This window comes from Oncorhynchus masou, chromosome 32 (assembly GCF_036934945.1).
Source record: "Oncorhynchus masou masou isolate Uvic2021 chromosome 32, UVic_Omas_1.1, whole genome shotgun sequence".
Lineage (NCBI taxonomy): Eukaryota > Metazoa > Chordata > Actinopteri > Salmoniformes > Salmonidae > Oncorhynchus > Oncorhynchus masou.
In genome coordinates, this window is record NC_088243.1 from 63,284,770 (window position 1) to 63,304,406 (window position 19,637).

Consider the following 19,637-nt stretch of genomic DNA (forward strand, 5'->3'; position numbering starts at 1 on the left):
TTTTATCATTCTTTTGGCTCACAAGAAAATAAGATGAGCGTTTAAAAGGCAAACAAAGTGTCACGCCCTGGTCTTAGTATTTTGTGTTTTCTTTATTTATTTGGTCAGGCCAGGGTGTGACATGGGTTTTGGTATGTGGTGTGTTTTTGTCTTGGTTTTTCACAGGTATTGGGAGTGTAGCTTAGTCTATGGCTGTCTGAAGTGGTTCTCAATCAGAGACAGGTGTTTATCGTTGTCTCTGATTGGGAACCATATTTCGGCAGCCATATTCTTTGAGTGTGTCGTGGGTGATTGTCCTTTTTTCTGTCTGTGTTACTTTGCACCAGTATAGGCTGTTTCGGTTTTCGTGTTACGTTTCTTGTTTTGTAGTGTTTGTGTTTAGTTGTTTTTTTATTAAACATGAATCTAAATAGCCACGCCGCATTTTGGTCCGACTCTCTTTCGCATAAGGAAAGCCGTTACACAAAGTGATTTCAGGAGAGGTAAAAAAAAAAAAAAAAAACTGAGAGGCTTGTAAGGCACCTCCCCTTTCAAATGATTACAAAACCATACAAAAAAAGTATAGTTAAGAATTATAAACAAATACATCTAGATTTACACAAAAGTTAAAACATTATGAATTAGGGGGGATAAAAATAGTAAAATAAAAAATATATCAATACATCATTTGAGCAATTTACTGTATTTAAAGCCACAGAGCACACTTGGTAGGTATTGGCTTGTTTCATATGCATCAGTGAAAGGACTTGTCATTTTACCTATTCTTTAGGTGCTGAACGCTCCCCAAGCAACGGAATCTGCCGTTGACCATGATGGCCATTCTGGTGCACAGGGCCTCACATTCCTCCATACTGAAGACACAAAATGGTAGACACAGACATTAGGTACAGTGTAAAGGAATTGATGAACTAGAAATCACATCCCTGCAAAGGTTAGTCTATGTCAAATAAGCGAATACCTTGTCAAAGTAAAGTTAACACTCCAAAAGCTATTATTGTCATCCTGCATAGTAAGTGGGTAAGCAATACTTTGAATCATGTAAACTATGTAGTACAAGCCAATAGGCTACATTTGTGCTAATGAGGACTGCCTAACCGCAGCCTATACCGTACATAAGCTATGCTGCCAACCAATCAACAACAAGACCATGCATTTCAATGTATAGCAGTTAGCTCTTAGCCTAGCATGGCTGAGGTGTTATGGTGTTTCTGGTTACCTGTGCGAGGTGAGCACCACGGAGCGTCCCTCCTTGATGACGCTGTGGATGCAGTTCCATAAGGCCCTGCGCGCTTTGGGGTCCATCCCAGTAGTGGGCTCGTCCTGTCACAACGAGCACAGCCAGGTTAAGGTTGGCCCACAGGTTGAGCAGGAAACACACAGAGAAGACCAGCAGCAGGGGGGAGCAAGGCATTATGGCTCTTCTAGTGTTGCATTATGCTTTAGAAACTTGCTTTCTCTCTGGCTTTGTTTGTCTTTTCTCTTTCGCTCTCACCATGTCTCTTGCATTGTCTCACCACTCAGTTTCTGTCTCTCTCTCTCCTTTTATCCTGCTCACAGCTGATGTGGCCAGCCCCACTCTCCAGCCCAATAGGAGCAAAACATAAGCCTATGATTTTCCAGGAACCATTTGAGAGCACTGGTGTGCCAGTGGGAGAGTTTTAATCTAACCCTCATTACACAACCATCGCTGCTGCAATCCCCACCGGGAGAACAATGAAACACCAGTTATCTGATTTAGAGGAGGTTCCTTCGTTGATATGTCACATCAAGGTCACCTCCAAGCTGATGCAACCAGTCTGATCCCCTTGTTGGTGGTTACAGTTTATGTAGGTCTGTGTGTGTGTTGGGACATAGTACGTACCAGGAACACGACGGGTGGTCCTCCTATTAGGGCCATGGCCGTGGAGAGTTTCCTCATGTTTCCTCCGCTGTAGCTTCCTGCTGCCTTGTCCACATACTTTACTAGGCCCAGCTTACGGATGCCCCATTCAGCAACCTCACACACTTCCTTCTCGGGCACTCCACGCAGGACGGCGTAGAACTCCAGGTGCTCTCTGCCTGTCAGCAGTTCGTTGATGGCGTCAAACTGGGGACAGTAGCCCATGTTCTGGTGCACTTCGTCTATCTCCCGCAGTATACTACCAAAGCAAAAAAAGTAAGTCTCACATTTAGACTACTGAAGCTCTCCACTGTAATAACTAGTATGAGCTCTCTGGCACAAAATGGCTGACTTACCTTTTTCCAGCCAGGAAAGCTTCTCCACTGGTGACCATGGAGTCTCCTGTCAGCATTTTGAATGTGGTGGTCTTTCCAGCTCCGTTCACACCCAGGAGGCCAAAGCACTGAGAGAAAAAGAAAGGAAACAGAGGAAATATACCTAAGGAGATTGAAAGAGATTGCATGTCATTGCATCGTGTATTTAAATAATCTAATCTTACCTCTCCAGGAGGGATGCCCACACACAGGCGGTCTACAACTGGCTTTTGCTTCCTCTTGTAGACCTTGGTGAGCTGTCGGAGCTCCAGGATGTCTCCGTGTCCCAGTCCGTTGACGATCCTCTGCCTCTCTCTGGCCACGTCCTCGTCCTCCTCACCCACCGGAGGGAGCTTGGTGTGCAGGTTAATGGGCTTGATGCAGAAGCGGTACTGGAAAAGGACGGTGATGATGAAGAAGACCACTCCTTCCACGGCCATAGCAAACAGGTTCTTGCCCACCATGTCCCATTCCAGAGGGGATCGGAAGCGGTTCTCACCTGTGAACAGCAGGAGGAGTGAGTTTAGAGAAATGTTCAAGAGACACCTCTGCGCTGAATTACATAGAAAAATGGCTCATGGGGAAATGCAGTTCTTACCAAATCTCTCCAGAGCGTCGGCCATGGCCTGGTTCTTCACCATGTCGATGAGACCTCGGCCAAGACAGAAGTGAGGGAAGATCAGCAAAACGTTCTTCAAGATGTTGTTGATACCCCCAATTTCCTGAAGAGGAAGAATATTTAACCCTTAATGTCACCAGATAAGTGGAACATTAACAAAAGATTGTGTTAATTCTCTCTGTTGTCTAAAAAAAAAATGAAATGGCTTCCTTAGGCAAGGATGAGCACACCACATTATGCAGCCAATGTGTGGTGTCCCTTACGTTGTCTCCGAAGAGCTCCATGACGAAGGTGGAGATGCTGCCGTTGATGCCGATGAGGATGTTGACGGAGGTCAGCACCACGTAGGCCGTGCTGGGGATCTTAAAGAAGAAGGACGCTGGGTACATCAGAGGAGTGATAGACCAGCCATAGAGCAGTAGCAGCAGGGCCAGCACTGGCAGGTTGGTGGACGACACATAGGCCTTTTGTTGGAAGCAGACGAAGATGATGATGACGAGCGTTGCCGGGACGATATAGTTACACTGCAAGACAAACGACATGACAAGGTTAGCATTCAATCAAACTAATTCTGTTCATGTAGCACTTTACACTAGTAGAAAACAGCTGCTAAATGCTCAGAAGGAATTCTCAAAATGGCGGTTAGTTCTCACCATATCCCAGATGAAGTTGGCAGTCCAGTAAAGCAGGGGCTGCACACCGCTGATGAACTGCATGTGCTTGGCCTTGCTCACTCTCTCCTGGATGAGGAAGACTACGAAGCTGGCTGGGACGAAGGACATGGCAAAGATCACGCAGATGGACACCAGGACGTCCACTGAGGTGGTCATCCTACAGAGAGGGGGTAGTTGGATGTTAAGGAGAGTACACTGTGCTTGGTACACTTTACAAACTCTACATTCTACTAGGTCTATTACTTTAATGATGTCATTGTTCCAAGATGTCTGTGGCGTGGGTACTTACAGTGCCACCTGGGACAGCTGCTCCTTGGTGAGGTTGAGCGGGTGGTTGAAGGCGCGGATGCCAAACTTGCTGGGGTCCTTGCCAGGGGGCAGGTTGGAGCGCAGGATGCCGTTGTTCATCACGTTGAGGAAGGCTCCCATGCTGTGCCATCCCTTGTTGTTGAACCAAATCTTGACATTGTTCTTGGTGTCCAGACCATTGATGAAGCTAGACAAGCTCTCCAGGAATCGGTCTGCGGCTGCACCCTGAAGATATATAATAACAATGGTTTAGATTGGTGAAAGTGATGTTGTGTTCAGTGGCAGAAACTGAGTTATAGTGAATGTGGAAATGAATGAATGGAAGTCTCACCTTCTCCAATTCAAAAATCTTCCTCACTCGAGCGATGGCATCGTCAATTTCGTCAGCTGCGGGGAGGACGTTGGTGCTCCTGGCACCCAATGAGAAGCCACCGTACCTAAATTCATTTACCCAGATTTTGTTCTTCAAACTGTGATAAGAAAAAAAGAAGCATAATTATTTAATGGCAATTTGGGCTCGACAGGTATACAAAAACAATTGTATAACTCAATCATTGTACATACTATATCATACCACTGTTATAAAAGATATGCAATATATATATGAAGGTGATACCTTTTCCCAATGATCTCTGCATAGGTCTTCACCAGATAGTCAGAGATGTTTCTGTTGGTCAGATTTTGCAGGGTGTCTGTCTCACTGATCTTCATCTGAGGGGGCGGCAGTCCTCCGGCTCCAGCCGGACACTCAGGGAGCATTTTCTTGCGGCCGTCACAGCTGCAGGCGCATGCGGGGGACGGCTCCTCCATGGTCCAGTTACCTGTGCGGAAGAGTTCCAGTAGGGTCTCTGGGACTTCCGGTATGGACCAGTCTTCGTCACCCATCGTACAGGGAGTGTCACTGAGAGAGGAGGGAGAGAGAGAGATTGAGTCATTATCTCCTAAAGAACATTGAAAATATGTGCCTTATCATAATAATAATAATAATATAATATATCCCATTTAGCAGACGCTTTTGTCCAAAGCGACTTACAAGTCGGCTGGGGCCACTACTTTTACATATGGGTGGCCCCATATCATACACCTATCTGTCATATTTATTTCCTCAAAGACAGGAGAAATTGTACAAATGGAAATAACCATTTTGTTAGACCCTGACATATTGAGACTCACGGTATGGGCTGTCCTTCCATGCAGCGCGTTCCAAACCCAGGTCCTTCGGTGAGGGCACTCAATAACCGTTGTGTGCTAGCGTCTTCAGGGGCGTCATCGCTGATGAAGAGGGACTGTTCTTCGTACATCCATGGCTGCAGCTCCAGACTGGGGTACTTTCCGAAAGGTGGGACGATGAGACTGAAGACCAGGGCAATGCACACAAACACAGCAGGGAGTACAATCTGAGCAAAGAAACCTTTTCTGGAGCGTTGAGCGTACAGAAACCTCTTCCAAATCAAGGCCACAAACTGCTGCCTCTTCAGACTCCATCCCGTCACCTTGTAGGAGCCTTTACCGTCCGATCCGCTCAAGAAGTCGGTCTCTCTGGATTCTGGGTCTGCGTCCGAGTCGTTATGTTCATTGTTGTCGTCATCAATCTGGGGTCTAAGGCAGCTCTGGTGGTCTCCACCGAAGGCATTTCCTCCACCAAAGGCATGATTTCTACGACGTCTGCGCAGGGGGAGTGTACCGTCTAGGCAAAAACACATACAAAATAACAACAATGAACAGATGCTGACATGTTCGAGAACCATTCAAGACTTAATAATCCGAGTCATACCCACAGGCGATTTCTAAAGGGTTCTTACCTGAGGGAACTTCAGTGTCAACTCCGTTGTCCTCTGCCACTTTCAGGAAAATCTATGAGGAGATAGAAAAGACAGAAATCAAACACTATTCCCCAATGTAAAGCACTTTGAGCATCTAGAAACGAGATATCCATCCCGTTATCCATTTAATAATCTATTGTAGTTGTACCTCTTCCAGGGTGGTGTCGGAGACGCCATAGCTGGATATGCCCAGGTCAGGGAGGTGATTGTCCATGTCCTTGAAGAGCTCCACGAAGGCTCCGTCCTTGGCGGCGCCGTAGGGTAGGACGTAGATGAGCTCGTGGCCAAGGTTTTCCACAATGCGGGCGGCCGGGACGTGCTTGAAGATCAGGCTGGAGATCAGGGAGACGTCGGGGGGCACGAAGGCACTTTCACAGATGGAAGCTGCCTGAGCAGTTTCTATGGTAGCTACTTCGCTCTCGTGTTCGCTGCCAAGGCCTGCGTCAGAGCTGCTCTCAGAGGGACAATCCTCCTCCTTCTTAGTTAAGGAGACGGTACTGGAGGAGTTGCGGCAGGAGCTGAGGAAAGGTTCTGGGCCCTTCTTGACCAGGGTGAGGTAGTAGCCTGTACCCAGCTGGTTCTTCAAGAAGAGGGAGGAGCCCACGCAGCACAGCTTGCCGTGGGAGATGATGGCAATGCGGTCGCCCAAGATGTCCGCCTCGTCCATGTGGTGGGTGGAGAGGATGATGGTACGACCTGGAGAGGGGAATGGAAAACAGTGAGTTATCACACAGGACTCCCCCAGTAGTTTGTTATGCTGCTAAAAAGTGGTAAGGAGTTAGTGGTTACCTAGACGATATTGGAGCAAGAGGTCCCAGATGCCCCTGCGGGCGTAGGGGTCGACCCCGGCAGTGGGCTCGTCCAGAATCACAACCTTTGACCCCCCGACAAAGGCCAGAGCCACAGAGAGCTTCCTCTGCATCCCTCCGGACAGTGTGCTGGTCCTGGAAGTGCGTTTGTGCGGCAGGCCAGTATCTATCAGGATCTGTTCGATCTCAGACTTCACCTGTTCCTCAGATAGACCCTTCAGACGAGCATAGAACCAGATGTGCTCCTCAACGGTCAGCCTGGTCAAACCCAAAAACAAACACGTTAGACTTCATATAACAACTGCTCATAACAAACCAATGTAACTATTGACATACATATTTCCTGTTTTTGGTCATTATAATTAACTTTCTGTTAAAACTGGTTGCTAATATGATGGACTGGGAACACTTACATGCTGAAGAGAACGTTGTGCTGTGGACAAACGCCCAGACTCTGTCGAATAGCACTCAGCTCCGATCGGATGTCTTTTCCCATGATGTAAGCAGTGCCAGAGGTAGGCGGAAACAGTCCCGTTAGAATCGACCTGACAAATACAAAGATGTCAATACTAGATTAACTCCTTTTAAAATGTATAAATGTAACTTTCAACTAAATTTGTATGGGCTATTGTTCACAGATGGCACCAGTTATATGTCATTGCACTTACATAGTGGTGGTTTTCCCTGCTCCGTTGTGGCCCAAGAAAGAGGTGATCTGTCCTTCGTAGAAGCCCAGAGTCAGCCCATCCACAGCCAGCTTCTTCCCGTGCCGGTACACCTTGACTAGGTTCTCTATGAAGACACCAGTTTTCAGGTGGGCTGGCTCTTCCTCTATACAGACAGCTGAAGACACAACACAACATAATGTAATTCAAATGGGGAACAATGACCATCACATTTTCTTTTGCTTGAATAAACACACAACTGCTCAAATGAATTTGCCCACCATGTGGATAATCAGTTGTTCTGCATCGGAATTAAATCGGGGTCTTACCTTCACAGCTCCTTCTCTTGTTCTGACTGAAGTCAGTCTTCCTGTTTTCCCCTTCTCCAAACCAGTAGGACTTGGAGAAGAGGAAGTACCAGGGCCTGGGAATACCATACTGACCTGAAGGAGACCACAAAAAACACATACATTCAGACAATGCAAACAACTAAACAATACAATACAATGCAAGTGGCTTCAACATAAGCCTAACAAAATGGTACCCAAACAGATCCATTACAGTGGAATAGTTCAGCTCATGGACACCTACCAGGGAAGACGGACTCGATGTACCAGGTCATCACCATGTAGAGGAAGGAGTCGAAGTACATCATGATGATGGCAGTGGTCAGGCTGAAGTCGTCCTCCTCCATGGGGCTATTGAACAGGTTGTTCCACTGGATGCCGATGCCCTGCTCTTCGAACAGGGCAAAGTACTCACAGCCAAAGCCAAAGGCCACTGGGGACAGCAGGCTCTGTAGAGAAGGCGAGATGTTAATACACTACATGACCAAAAGTATGTGGACACCTGCTTGTCAAATATCTCATTCCACAATCATGGGCATTAATATGGAGTTGCTCCCTCCTTTGCTGCTATAACAGCCTTCACTCTTCTGGGAAGGCCTTCCGCTAGATGTCGGAACATTGCTGCGGGGACTTGCTTCCATTCAGCCAGAAAAGCATTAGTGAGGTCGGGCTCTGATGTTGTGTGATTAGGCCTGGCTCACAGTCGTCGTTCTAATTCATCCCCAAGGCGTTCGATGGGGTTGAGGTCAGGGCTCTGTGCAGGCCAGTCAAGTTCTTCCACACCGATCTCAACAAACCATTTCTGTATGGACCTCGCTTTGTGTACAGGGGCATTGTCATAGTGAAACAAGAAAGGGCCTTCCCCAAACTGTTGCCACAAAGGTGGAAGCACAGAATCATCTAGAATATCATTGTATGCTGAAGCATTAAGATTTTTGTTCACTGGAACTAAGGGGCCTAGCCCGAATCATGAAAAATAGCCCCAGACCATTATTCCTCCTTCACCAAACTTTACAGTTGGCACTGTACATTGGGGCAGGTAGCGTTCTCATGGCATCCACCAAACCCAGATTCGCCCGTCGGATTGCCAGATGGTGAAGCGTGATTCATTACTCCAGAGAACACGTTTTCACCGCTCCAGTGTCCAGTGGCAGCAAGCTTTACACCACTTGGCATTGAACATGGTGATCTTAGGCTTGTGTGCGCCTGCTCGGCCATGGAAACCCATTTCATGAAACTCTCGATGAACTGTTCTTGTGCTGACGTTGCTTCCAGAGGCAGTTTGGAACTCGTGGTGAATGTTGCGACAGAGTACAGATGATTTTCACAGTCCCATTCTGTGAGCTTGTATGGCCTAACATTTTGCGGTTGAGCCATTGATGCTCTTAGACATTTCCACTTCACAATAACAGCACTTACAGTTGACCGGGCAGCTCAAGCAGGGCAGAAATGTGACAAACTGTGCCACATTGAAAGTGACTGAGCTCTTCAGTAAGGCCATTCTACTGCCAATGTTTGTCTATGGAGATTGCATGGCTGTGTGCTCGAATTTTATACACCTGTCAGCAATGGGTGTGGCTGAAAGAGCCAAATCTACTAATTTGAAGGGGTGTCCACATACTTTTGTACATATAGTGTATCATATACAACAACAATGCCAATAAGATGATAAGCCTGAGGAGGTAACCAGCAGCAGAAAAAACAACGATGTGACAAAAGAGTTACATTACAAACACATTTCAAAGAAAAAGCCGCCCTGTTTGTAGTGGCACTACACTTAATAACTTAATGAAAGTGGCTCCTCTTATAAAATGTCATGTGGACAACCAACATCAACTCAAAATGTCTAGTACATATAAAAGCATGACTCACAGCAACTATTTTGGCCCCAAAGCCCACATAGTCCTGCCAGGCCACACAGAGGACGTAGGGCAGGTAGAGGGTGAAGTAGATGATGCCCCCGCATGCCGCCGCCAAGTTGGCACGGGCAAACATTGTGCTGATGAGGAAGCACTGCATGATGGTTACCACGGCAAAAGAACCCAGGAACAGGAAGATGACGCCGGGGTCACTGTAGGGCAGCAGGTTCCCCATCTGATTAGAAGAGAGAGAGGGAGGATTCTCATTGGTAAATAGAGAGGAAGTCAATTAACATCAGAAAACCAAAAAAAAAACATTCTCACATCAACATAAAATATTAAGACAGGTTATTGTCACGATACCAATATCACTGAAATACCGATATCACTGAAATACCAATATCACTGAAATACCGATATCACTGAAATATTTTGATGCGAAAAAGGATCATTGTCATCCTAAATCCTGGGATACAGTGCAATACCTTGAGCAGCACAACCAGCAGGCCGGCAGAAATTAGCAGGGGGATGAGGCTACTGATGAACCAGCTGAACCACAGGATGCCGTTGTCCAATCCCATGATCCTCATGGTCTCCTTGAGCCGCGCCTCCTTCTCGTACACCACGCTCTTGATGATGATGGCCACAGAGTACATCCAGGCCAGGGTCATGAAGAGGGGCATGGAGCGACTCATCACCCGCAGGAAGCTGAAGGACAGAGGTCATAGGTCAAAGGAGGAAATGGAAGCCATTTTAAAGCCTTGCAGTTTGCCACACAACACAGATCCCAGGTGAATAAGGTCAAATCCTGCTCGGTGTGACTCACATGTCGTCCACGTAGCAGGGGTAGGGCATCTGTTGGATGTAGACTCCCGTCTTCTCCTTGACGCCAGTTACTGCTGTGATGATGCTGTGCTCGATGATGTCCTGGAGGTAAGAGAAGCCACCCCAGATGTAGCGCAGGTCCTCAAATGGGTCAGCACGAGGACCAGGGTCCCAATATCTGTTAAGAGAGAAAAAAAGCAACGCATAAACCTCTTACAAATCCATTCCCTCCCAAGGAGCAAGGTTCACAACAAATTCAAATTTTACCAAAAAGCTGAAAGTGATCCCCCTTCACAAAAAAATTAAGCGAGTGTTCAAAATGACCCCAATGACACAGGCATAAAACACTGTCCAATACATCTAGTAGATAGATTGGGGCGCTTTGAAACAACATACCCGTCTTTGATCTTGTTGGTGCGCTCCACGTTATCGATGTCCATGCGGATCTTGTAGTTGACGTTGGCCGGCAGTTCAGAGCTGTTGGCCTCAATATCTGGAAACACAATCCCCGCCCAGAACTTCCTATCGTCCAGGAGCGCCATGGATTTGTTGACCATCCTTTCCTCATTGGCCACGGGCTCCATCTTATCCAGGTTTACACACTGTAAACAAACAAAACGCATTTGTTTTAAAGGCCTATCCTCATCTGGTCTTGGCCAGGACTAGCAGATCTATTCACATGCTGGAAGGGGGGGAGGCTTTAAATGGAATGTTCATCAGGTTCCTGGCTAAGTTGGTCCAGCTGTGTTTTTCTTTGCCATTTCCCATTATACAGTGGAAGAGGTTGGGGAAAAGTAAAATGGCTGCAATTGACTACTGTTTCCACAAAGAGAGGGCAATGACTGGAAGGATAACTATCAGGCCCAAAGCACCTTGATGTGTTTCACTTGTTGTTTTAACGCCCGCAATTATGTAATTGGTATGTATTGCAGAAGGTGCTGAATGGGGACTTTACCAGAAAGAGAACAAAATTGAACTGAGGCTAAGAAAGGGGCCAAGTGACTGTGTGTGTGTGTGCATGAGCGACACATAGAGAGACAATGAAAGAGAGTGAGACCTCCATGAAGCGGGATATGCTCATGATGGCCTGGTCCGTCTCATTGAAGACTTCCCTCCAGGTGAAGGTGGTACCGTGTGGATGCGTGTCCTGCGAATGTTTGGTCAGGAAGTTGGAGACGTCCTCCACAGTCCACTCTGAGCCCGCCAGTTGGGAGGTGAAGAAGCTGCCAGTGCCATTGTTCTTCAATAGGGTCTGGGAGAGAGGAAGGAAGAGCAGGAGAGTGACTGTGGGTGGACTGTGGTACCGTCCCACATCTCTCCACAGGATGCCAGTGTTGACCATCTGAATGGGCTGCTTCCCATCATGTATTTTGTTGTATTGCTATTTACTGTGTCATGTCCTGGTGTTGTCTCTGAGTTATTATTACAGATGCCATTCTATAAGCCAAAATAATTTCAAAACTGAAAAGAAAATATTGTATAAGGTATTCTACAATGGTGCTCTACAAGCCTAACATAAGTGATGTTGGATGTAGTAGAGACAACAGATTAGTCAGACATACCCTTACTAGGTCCATGTGTTCGCTGCTCTCCATGAAGGTCCAGACCTTGGGCTTAATTTCCTCCCACATGCCCCCCAGCTCTCTGAGGACCCCCAGCTCCTGGAATGTTCTGTTCACCTGAAGGAGAGGGCAAGATTGGGACTGTTGGTGTTCTGCTAAAACTACTACTTGGACCAGTGATGTACTGTAACTAAGAGGTATAGTATAACTGATACACACCTCGTGGATGATCTTCTGTGTGGCTGGGGTGTCGGGGGTGTACAGGATCTTGCCCATGAGCAGAGGCTTCAGGGCCTGCCAGATCATCCTGGACACGGGGCTGGACTCCATGTTCCTCATCATAGCGTTACAGTATGGAGCTTGAGGGGGTCACAGAAGGAACAATGACGTCAGGTCCAGACAAGAATGTCACAACTAACAAAGAAATTGGTTCCCCGCTAAAAAATGTTTGAATATCACTGAAATACATTAACATAAAGGAGAAGTTGCCTACTGGATGTGTTGTCATAGGCAGAGATGGGCTCCTCCCCGTTGGTTGTGTTGTGGTTGCCGAACAGAGCCTTGTAGTTGTTGTCCTCATACCAGTTGAGGGACTTGATCTTTAGTCCGCCACCCTCGGGATGGCCACAGACGATGCGCGACACAGCCTGGTACATGTGGCTGGGGGAGGATGTGGCGTTCTCTGTGAGGAAGATGATCTCGTTACGCAGGTCTCTCCAACTCTTCATGCTGGCCAGCTATTTGGGACACAAATGAGTGTGATGTTAGCAAATGGGGTCAGGGGGTCATCTTGTAGGATGCAAATGGGAATGTGACCTGGACTTGGAGCAATTCATTGTGATTCAAGACCAGCTTGTTGACATGGTGAGATGGATAGATATTGTTATAAGGCAACTTGTAAATGTGTTGTAATGACTGTGTGTTAGTCTTTGCCTTATACCTAGTACCTCAGCACAGCCATGCTAAAACCACAGTAATACACGCCTCTTGTGTGTTCATGCCTTATTGTTCATTATTATTATTATTATTATTATTTATTTTTAAAGCTACTATGGTATTTTACTACCTTGGTTTTTTATTTATTTCGCCTTTATTTAACCAGGTAGGCAAGTTGAGAACAAGTTCTCATTTACAATTGCGACCTGGCCAAGATAAAGCAAAGCAGTTCGACACATACAACGACACAGAGTTACAGTGCCTTGCGAAAGTATTCGGCCCCCTTGAACTTTGCGACCTTTTGCCACATTTCAGGCTTCAAACATAAAGATATAAAACTGTATTTTTTTGTGAAGAATCAACAACAAGTGGGACACAATCATGAAGTGGAACGACATTTATTGGATATTTCAAACTTTTTCAACAAATCAAAAACTGAAAAATTCGGCGTGCAAAATTATTCAGCCCCTTTACTTTCAGTGCAGCAAACTCTCTCCAGAAGTTCAGTGAGGATCTCTGAATGATCCAATGTTGACCTAAATGACTAATGATGATAAATACAATCCACCTGTGTGTAATCAAGTCTCTGTATAAATGCACCTGCACTGTGATAGTCTCAGAGGTCCGTTAAAAGCGCAGAGAGCATCATGAAGAACAAGGAACACACCAAGCAGGTCCGAGATACTGTTGTGAAGAAGTTTAAAGCCGGATTTGGATACAAAAAGATTTCCCAAGCTTTAAACATCCCAAGGACACTGTGCAAGCGATAATATTGAAATGGAAGGAGTATCAGACCAAGACCTGGCCGTCCCTCTAAACTTTCAGCTCATACAAGGAGAAGACTGATCAGAGATGCAGCCAAGAGGCCCATGATCACTCTGGATGAACTGCAGAGATCTACAGCTGAGGTGGGAGACTCTGTCCATAGGACAACAATCAGTCGTATATTGCACAAATCTGGCCTTTATGGAAGAGTGGCAAGAAGAAAGCCATTTCTTAAATATATCCATAAAAAGAGTCATTTAAAGTTTGCCACAAGCCACCGGGGAGACACACCAAACATGTGGAAGAAGGTGCTCTGGTCAGATGAAACCAAAATTGAACTTTTTGGCAACAATGCAAAACGTTATGTTTGGCGTAAAAGCAACACAGCTCATCACCCTGAACACACCATACCCACTGTCAAACATGGTGGTGGCAGCATCATGGTTTGGGCCTGCTTTTCTTCAGCAGGGACAGGGAAGATGGTTAAATTGATGGGAAGATTGATGGAGCCAAATACAGGACCATTCTGGAAGAAAACCTGATGGAGTCTGCAAAAGACCTGAGACTGGGACGGAGATTTGTCTTCCAACAAGACAATGATCCAAAACATAAAGCAAAATCTACAATGGAATGGTTCAAAAATAAACATATCCAGGTGTTAGAATGGCCAAGTCAAAGTCCAGACCTGAATCCAATCGAGAATCTGTGGAAAGAACTGAAAACTGCTGTTCACAAATGCTCTCCATCCAACCTCACTGAGCTCGAGCTGTTTTGCAAGGAGGAATGGGAAAAAGTTTCAGTCTCTCGATGTGCAAAACTGATAGAGACATACCCCAAGCGACTTACAGCTGTAATCGCAGCAAAAGGTGGCGCTACAAAGTATTAACTTAAGGGGTCTGAATAATTTTGCACGCCCAATTTTTCAGTTTTTATTTGTTAAAAAAGTTTGAAATATCCAATAAATGTTGTTCCACTTCATGATTGTGTCCCACTTGTTGTTGATTCTTCACAAAAAAATACAGTTTTATATCTTTATGTTTGAAGCCTGAAATGTGGCAAAAGGTCGCAAAGTTCAAGGGGGCCGAATACTTTCGCAAGGCACTGTACACATGGAGTAAAACAAACATACAGTCAATAATACAGTATAAACACGTCTATATACGATGTGAGCAAATGAGGTGAGAAAAAAAGGCCATGGTGGCGAAGTAAATACAATATAGCAAGTAAAACACTGGAATGGTAGATTTGCAGTGGAAGAATGTGCAAAGTAGAAATAAAAATAATGAGGTTGTATATAATGGTTCCTTGGCTGACCAGCGCATTTTTACAACAACCTGATTTTGCTACCTTGCATTTCTGGTCAAAAATGTATCTTCATACCGAATTATAAAAAGGCAAGACTCAGAGCAGACTAGGAGCAGACTAGGAGCAGACTTAGCATTAAAAACACAACAACAGACCTCACAAGAAGCCTGTAAAGTGTGTGTGCTAACTGTCCTAATGCCTTGTAATGCACAACGCCTTGTAACAACATTCACACAATACAGTGCTAACAAATGTGTCCTGTTATGTCTGCACAGAAAAGCTAGACCTTTTGTGGCAGAATTGCCATTCTATGTTTGACCTCTTCTCTCTCACTATCTATTTCTATCCTTCTTTTTCTTCGCTCTCCAAAGCTGGTTTCCTCACCCAGCATGGGAAAACAAAGAAAGTCAGGAGTGAGAAGAAAATAGGTGGCAAAGGGAAAAGGTTACTCTCGGTCATTCATCACTGGGGAGGAGGAGGAGACGTGGTCCCGACTGTTGACTCTCCCAGAGCCTATTTGACAATGTGGTTACATACATGCCAGTCAGGCCCTCCCATCTCCTCTCCTTCCCTCCTCTCCATATAGACGGACCTGAGTCAGCCCAGCCACGACAGCAAGAAGGCAGTCACATGGTTCCAATCGAGCCAAGGTGGCGCACCTGGAACAGAGTGTGTGTGTGTGTGTGTGTGTGTGTGTGTGTGTGTGTGTGTGTGAGAGAGAGAGACACGGGGGAAACAGCTGTACACACTGAACTCTCACACAATAAGTCATAACCACACAACAGGAGCTCTGGACCCCTGAGTTGTTTCTAGGGCGTTAGTTGGGGTCGAGTGGCCCTACCACTACATAACTCCAGGGTAATGTGCCAAACCAAGTAATATTTAGTGACTTAGAGTTTCTTGACATCTTCAGATACATTGTTGGGGTAAGAGGGCAACAACGAACAACAAAGTGTGTCTATGAAGTGCTGGGGTTGTTTTAGTAACTCCTAAAGACTGTACACTATACTGTAGTTAAGGGCCTTCATAAACACTACATAGCAGTTCTACATAGCTCAAATCTAATTTTATTGTTCACGTACACATATTTTGCAGATGTTATCACGGGGGTGTAGCGAAATGTTTATGACATGGGTATGCAGCTGCAACATACCATGTGTTTGTGGACATAAGAATCTATGTATACTTATAGGGGGTTATCCTTATTGTTGTAAGCAGAGTAATCAACAGAGCACTGACTGGTTGAGAAAACACAGACACAACACTTGGGTAGTCAGGCCCGCCATCGAGCCAGTCTTATAGCCTCCTGTTTGTTCTCATAGGGGCATGCATTCACCTTGTCAGCTAAAGTTAACTTTCCTTTGCGTAAATGCTGACTTGCCCGCTAACTTGTTTAGAAACCCTTCTCTCTTTGTTCAGCTGTTCCCAGTCATCTATCTCCTGAGGAAATCTAGGCTCAGAGACACTTGATACCAATACAGTTACTGCCAAGTTACTTACAAGGCCGTGTTCTATTGCTGTGGAGGACAGTATAACTGACAAAGCAAGAAAATAGCAAGAACACAACGAGAAGAGATATTCACAATATAAGAGATATCCTCAACATATGTGTCAGGCCTACAGTACTTGACTTCATTGAAAGAGGTGAATGCCTAATTCCTCTTCTGTTCTCATATCTTTCACAGGAGGAAACTGTGATTATCATCACATTAGAACATTGGCCAACAGTTGTCCTCGACATTAAGCTGTTGCTCAAACGTCTAGGGACCAACTGCCTCTCCAATTGACTTTCTAGCTACATGTATTAGCAATCCAAACAAATTGGGTCAGGTTATCAGGCAACAAACAAATACTGCAGGGAGTTGAGGGGGACAGCACAATGCCACGTGCTGTTTTAAGCCAACCTCTCCTCCTGTATGCTGTGAAACTTCAAATAGGACTAGATGAAAGGTTGGGGTGGGGTGAGAAATATGTGGTGGCCATTTTGTAATGATGGGGAGAAAAAAACTGCTGTACACTGAGTGTACAAAACTTTAGGAACACCTTCCTAATTTTAAGTTGCACCCCATTCTTGATACACACGGGAAACTGAGTGAAAAACCCAGCAGCATTGCAGTTCTTGACACAAACCGGTGCACCTGGCACCTAATACCATACTCCATTCAAAGGCACTTAAAAATTGTGTCTTGCCCATTCACCCTCTGAGCGGCCCACATACACAATCCAGATCTCAATTGTCTCAAGGCTTAAAAATCCTTCTTTAACCTGTCTCCTCCCCTTCATCTATACTGATTGAAGCAAATTTAACAAGTGACATCAATAAGGAATCATAGCTTGGAAAGCAGGTGTTCCTAAAGTTTTGTTCACTCAGTGTACATCTAAGGGCCTTTTCTGTCTGTGGTCCAGCCAACAGCAAACTGTTGATCTTAGGCAGGAGTGTTTGTTAAGACAGTGATCAAAAGAAACATGGTTATAAACAAGAAATGTACTGGGCAATCATAATGAGGGAGGGGGGACAACAGAAAACCTTATAGTTTTCATCATGTAATAAACTGCAGTGATGACAGTGATTGTCTACCTCTAAGGCCAGGGAGCCCAGGCTCTCCAGGAGTTTGTCTGTAGCCTTGGCCACCTGCTGGACGGCTTCAGGGTCAGTCCTCACATCTTTCTGTGGAGTGAAGAAGTGTCAATTCACACACATATAGAAAAGAGGAACAGTGACTGTTGTTTTCAACTTTGAATTATTACACTCATATAGCAGTCAATACAGACTGAAAACTCTTGTTTTTCTTAAAATGTCATTGTTGGTTAAGGACTTGTAAGTAAGCATTTCACAGTAAGGTCTACATACACCTGTTGTATTTGGCGCATGTGACAAATCAAATTTGATATCTATACAAAATATTAAACGGGTGAAAGCAACAACAATAACATAAGAGTAAAAATTTTTTTATCAATAATGTCCTGCAGTTTTAAAGCCACTCCTTAAGTCAATGAGCAGAAATATGACATTTAAAAAAATGTTATGTTTTTTTAACCTTTATTTATTGTTGACTCATTCAGTTAGGGATTAGTGACCCATTTAGTTAGACTTTGGTTTGTTTTGACTGTGGGTGTTCCTGCCTGTCACTGCGATTCGGTCAGTGGGGTAGCCAGTCTCTGAATTGACATTTTAGGAGGCTGACGGCGAGGTCAGTGCAGTCTTTCATGATACCAGGTTAGGGACAGGGTCTGAAGTGCCTCAGTATAACTGGAGTATCCTCCTAGGACGGTGCGGCACGCTCTTTTCTGAATAGTCTCCAGGTCATCAGGATAAGCCTGGGTCAGTGAGCTGTGCCAAGCAGAAGCAGCATACTCCAGGGTGTGGCATGTGTAGCTGGTGTAAATGCTCACCAGGTCATCCTGTGGCACATGGAACCTTTTAAAGCGGTTGGAGGATACAACATTTTCTGTTGCTCTTGGTTACCATAGTAACAACCTGCCCCACCCCATTGTAAGTCCTTCTGTAACTTTACCTCTAAAATCTTCACACCATCACACACTTTGAAATCCTGACCCTCGATCCGGAGAGAGCATGGGACAGGTGAATTTCTTGTGAAGGATCACCGTGCACTTGGCAGGGTTCAGTAACATTTTGCTTGCATGAACCCACATGTCCAAGTTGTTCAGGGCTGTTGTGGTGTGTTGATGTTTCCTATTGTCCACGTGTTGAGCAGATAAATTGTCAACATATTTCCACCTGCTGTCAACATCCAGGGCTGCACTGTCTATGACCGGAAGGAAGATGAGAGGACCCAGAAGAGTTCCCGTTGGCTCCTACCAGTCTGAGAGGTTGTCTTGGAAGTGTACCTGTTGTTTGCGGATGGGCATAAAACTGCAGAGCCATGCTGTGAGGGCAGGTCTGACACCCAGTTGGATTAGGCGTTCAATGGGGATGGTGTGGTCGATTTTGTCAAAGGCCTTGGAGAAGTCAGTGGTGATTAGGGCTGTTGCTTTGACCGTATTACCGCCACACTAGCTGTCACGTGGTGACTGCAGTCAAATTCCAGATGATCATTTAGTCACGGTAACTAGGCTTCTCCAAAACTGGGCTCTGATGCTGCTGATGGTCATTAGTAGCCTACCAAACTTGCTAACTGCCAGTCGCTAATGGCCTGGTACTCACTGATCTATTGTCTCGCTAATCACTCTGACATCAATGTAAATGCAATCGAAAATCACATCAAACACTTCATGAGGGCCCATGAGCTCATGTTGCACAACACTTCTATAGGCTATGAAATTGCTTGAGAAAACTGCTTTCTGATGGCCTTTATTAAAAAGAGGATCCTATCAGATTTCTATAGGCTAGGCCTACTATATTTATTTATCAGCTTTCCTAATATTAAGCACATTGCTTTGCTTTACAACAGGAGTAGCCAACCTGGCAAAAAAGAAACCCCTTTTCCGACAGGTGCATGATAATGGTCCATTCTAAATCAAAACTAATTCCACACATATATTATTTAGTATATGTAAAGACAACATTAAATTAAGAATAGACTGATGAGTGACAATATTATCCCTTGTGAACGATATATTATCACTTGTGAACGATATATTATCACTTGTGAATGATGCCCAGCGTGTGCAGAAAGGTAAGAAACAGACTTTTTTTGCGACTTTAAAAATAATTAGTCATAGTAGATCTTTACGTTATATTAATGTTTGTATCACAATTGAAGTGGCCAAATAACTCCAAAAGGGTAGCCCACAGGCCGAGAACCCTGGGAACACGGTTAGAGAGCACATAGCCTACAGAGCCCTTGTGAAACGTGTTCTTAGCAGCCCAGTCATTGTGCAATCGTATGTGAAAACAGAGTTGACTGGCCACTGTTTAAAAGAGG

The 19,637-nt window shown here is 45.3% G+C and overlaps 1 protein-coding gene across 2 annotated transcripts in view; it reads right to left on the reverse strand.

Moving 5' to 3' along the window:
• Positions 1-19,637, reverse strand: part of LOC135526439 (phospholipid-transporting ATPase ABCA1-like) — a 41,608-nt gene that overhangs the window by 1,978 nt on the left and 19,993 nt on the right. For both annotated transcript variants that reach the window (XM_064954809.1, XM_064954810.1), the window contains 28 exons: positions 17,330-17,419; positions 12,239-12,482; positions 11,965-12,104; positions 11,746-11,862; positions 11,241-11,435; positions 10,580-10,785; positions 10,185-10,361; positions 9,844-10,066; positions 9,372-9,593; positions 7,744-7,948; positions 7,482-7,595; positions 7,156-7,330; positions 6,901-7,032; positions 6,468-6,745; positions 5,827-6,374; positions 5,658-5,709; positions 5,029-5,542; positions 4,472-4,756; positions 4,187-4,325; positions 3,836-4,080; positions 3,526-3,703; positions 3,136-3,396; positions 2,852-2,975; positions 2,439-2,752; positions 2,236-2,342; positions 1,862-2,138; positions 1,217-1,320; positions 759-851 (listed from right to left, as the gene is read on the reverse strand). In XM_064954809.1, the coding sequence (XP_064810881.1) occupies positions 759-851; positions 1,217-1,320; positions 1,862-2,138; positions 2,236-2,342; positions 2,439-2,752; positions 2,852-2,975; positions 3,136-3,396; positions 3,526-3,703; positions 3,836-4,080; positions 4,187-4,325; positions 4,472-4,756; positions 5,029-5,542; positions 5,658-5,709; positions 5,827-6,374; positions 6,468-6,745; positions 6,901-7,032; positions 7,156-7,330; positions 7,482-7,595; positions 7,744-7,948; positions 9,372-9,593; positions 9,844-10,066; positions 10,185-10,361; positions 10,580-10,785; positions 11,241-11,435; positions 11,746-11,862; positions 11,965-12,104; positions 12,239-12,482; positions 17,330-17,419 (5,759 nt within the window). The remainder of the gene's footprint in view (positions 1-758; positions 852-1,216; positions 1,321-1,861; positions 2,139-2,235; positions 2,343-2,438; positions 2,753-2,851; positions 2,976-3,135; positions 3,397-3,525; positions 3,704-3,835; positions 4,081-4,186; positions 4,326-4,471; positions 4,757-5,028; positions 5,543-5,657; positions 5,710-5,826; positions 6,375-6,467; positions 6,746-6,900; positions 7,033-7,155; positions 7,331-7,481; positions 7,596-7,743; positions 7,949-9,371; positions 9,594-9,843; positions 10,067-10,184; positions 10,362-10,579; positions 10,786-11,240; positions 11,436-11,745; positions 11,863-11,964; positions 12,105-12,238; positions 12,483-17,329; positions 17,420-19,637) is intronic.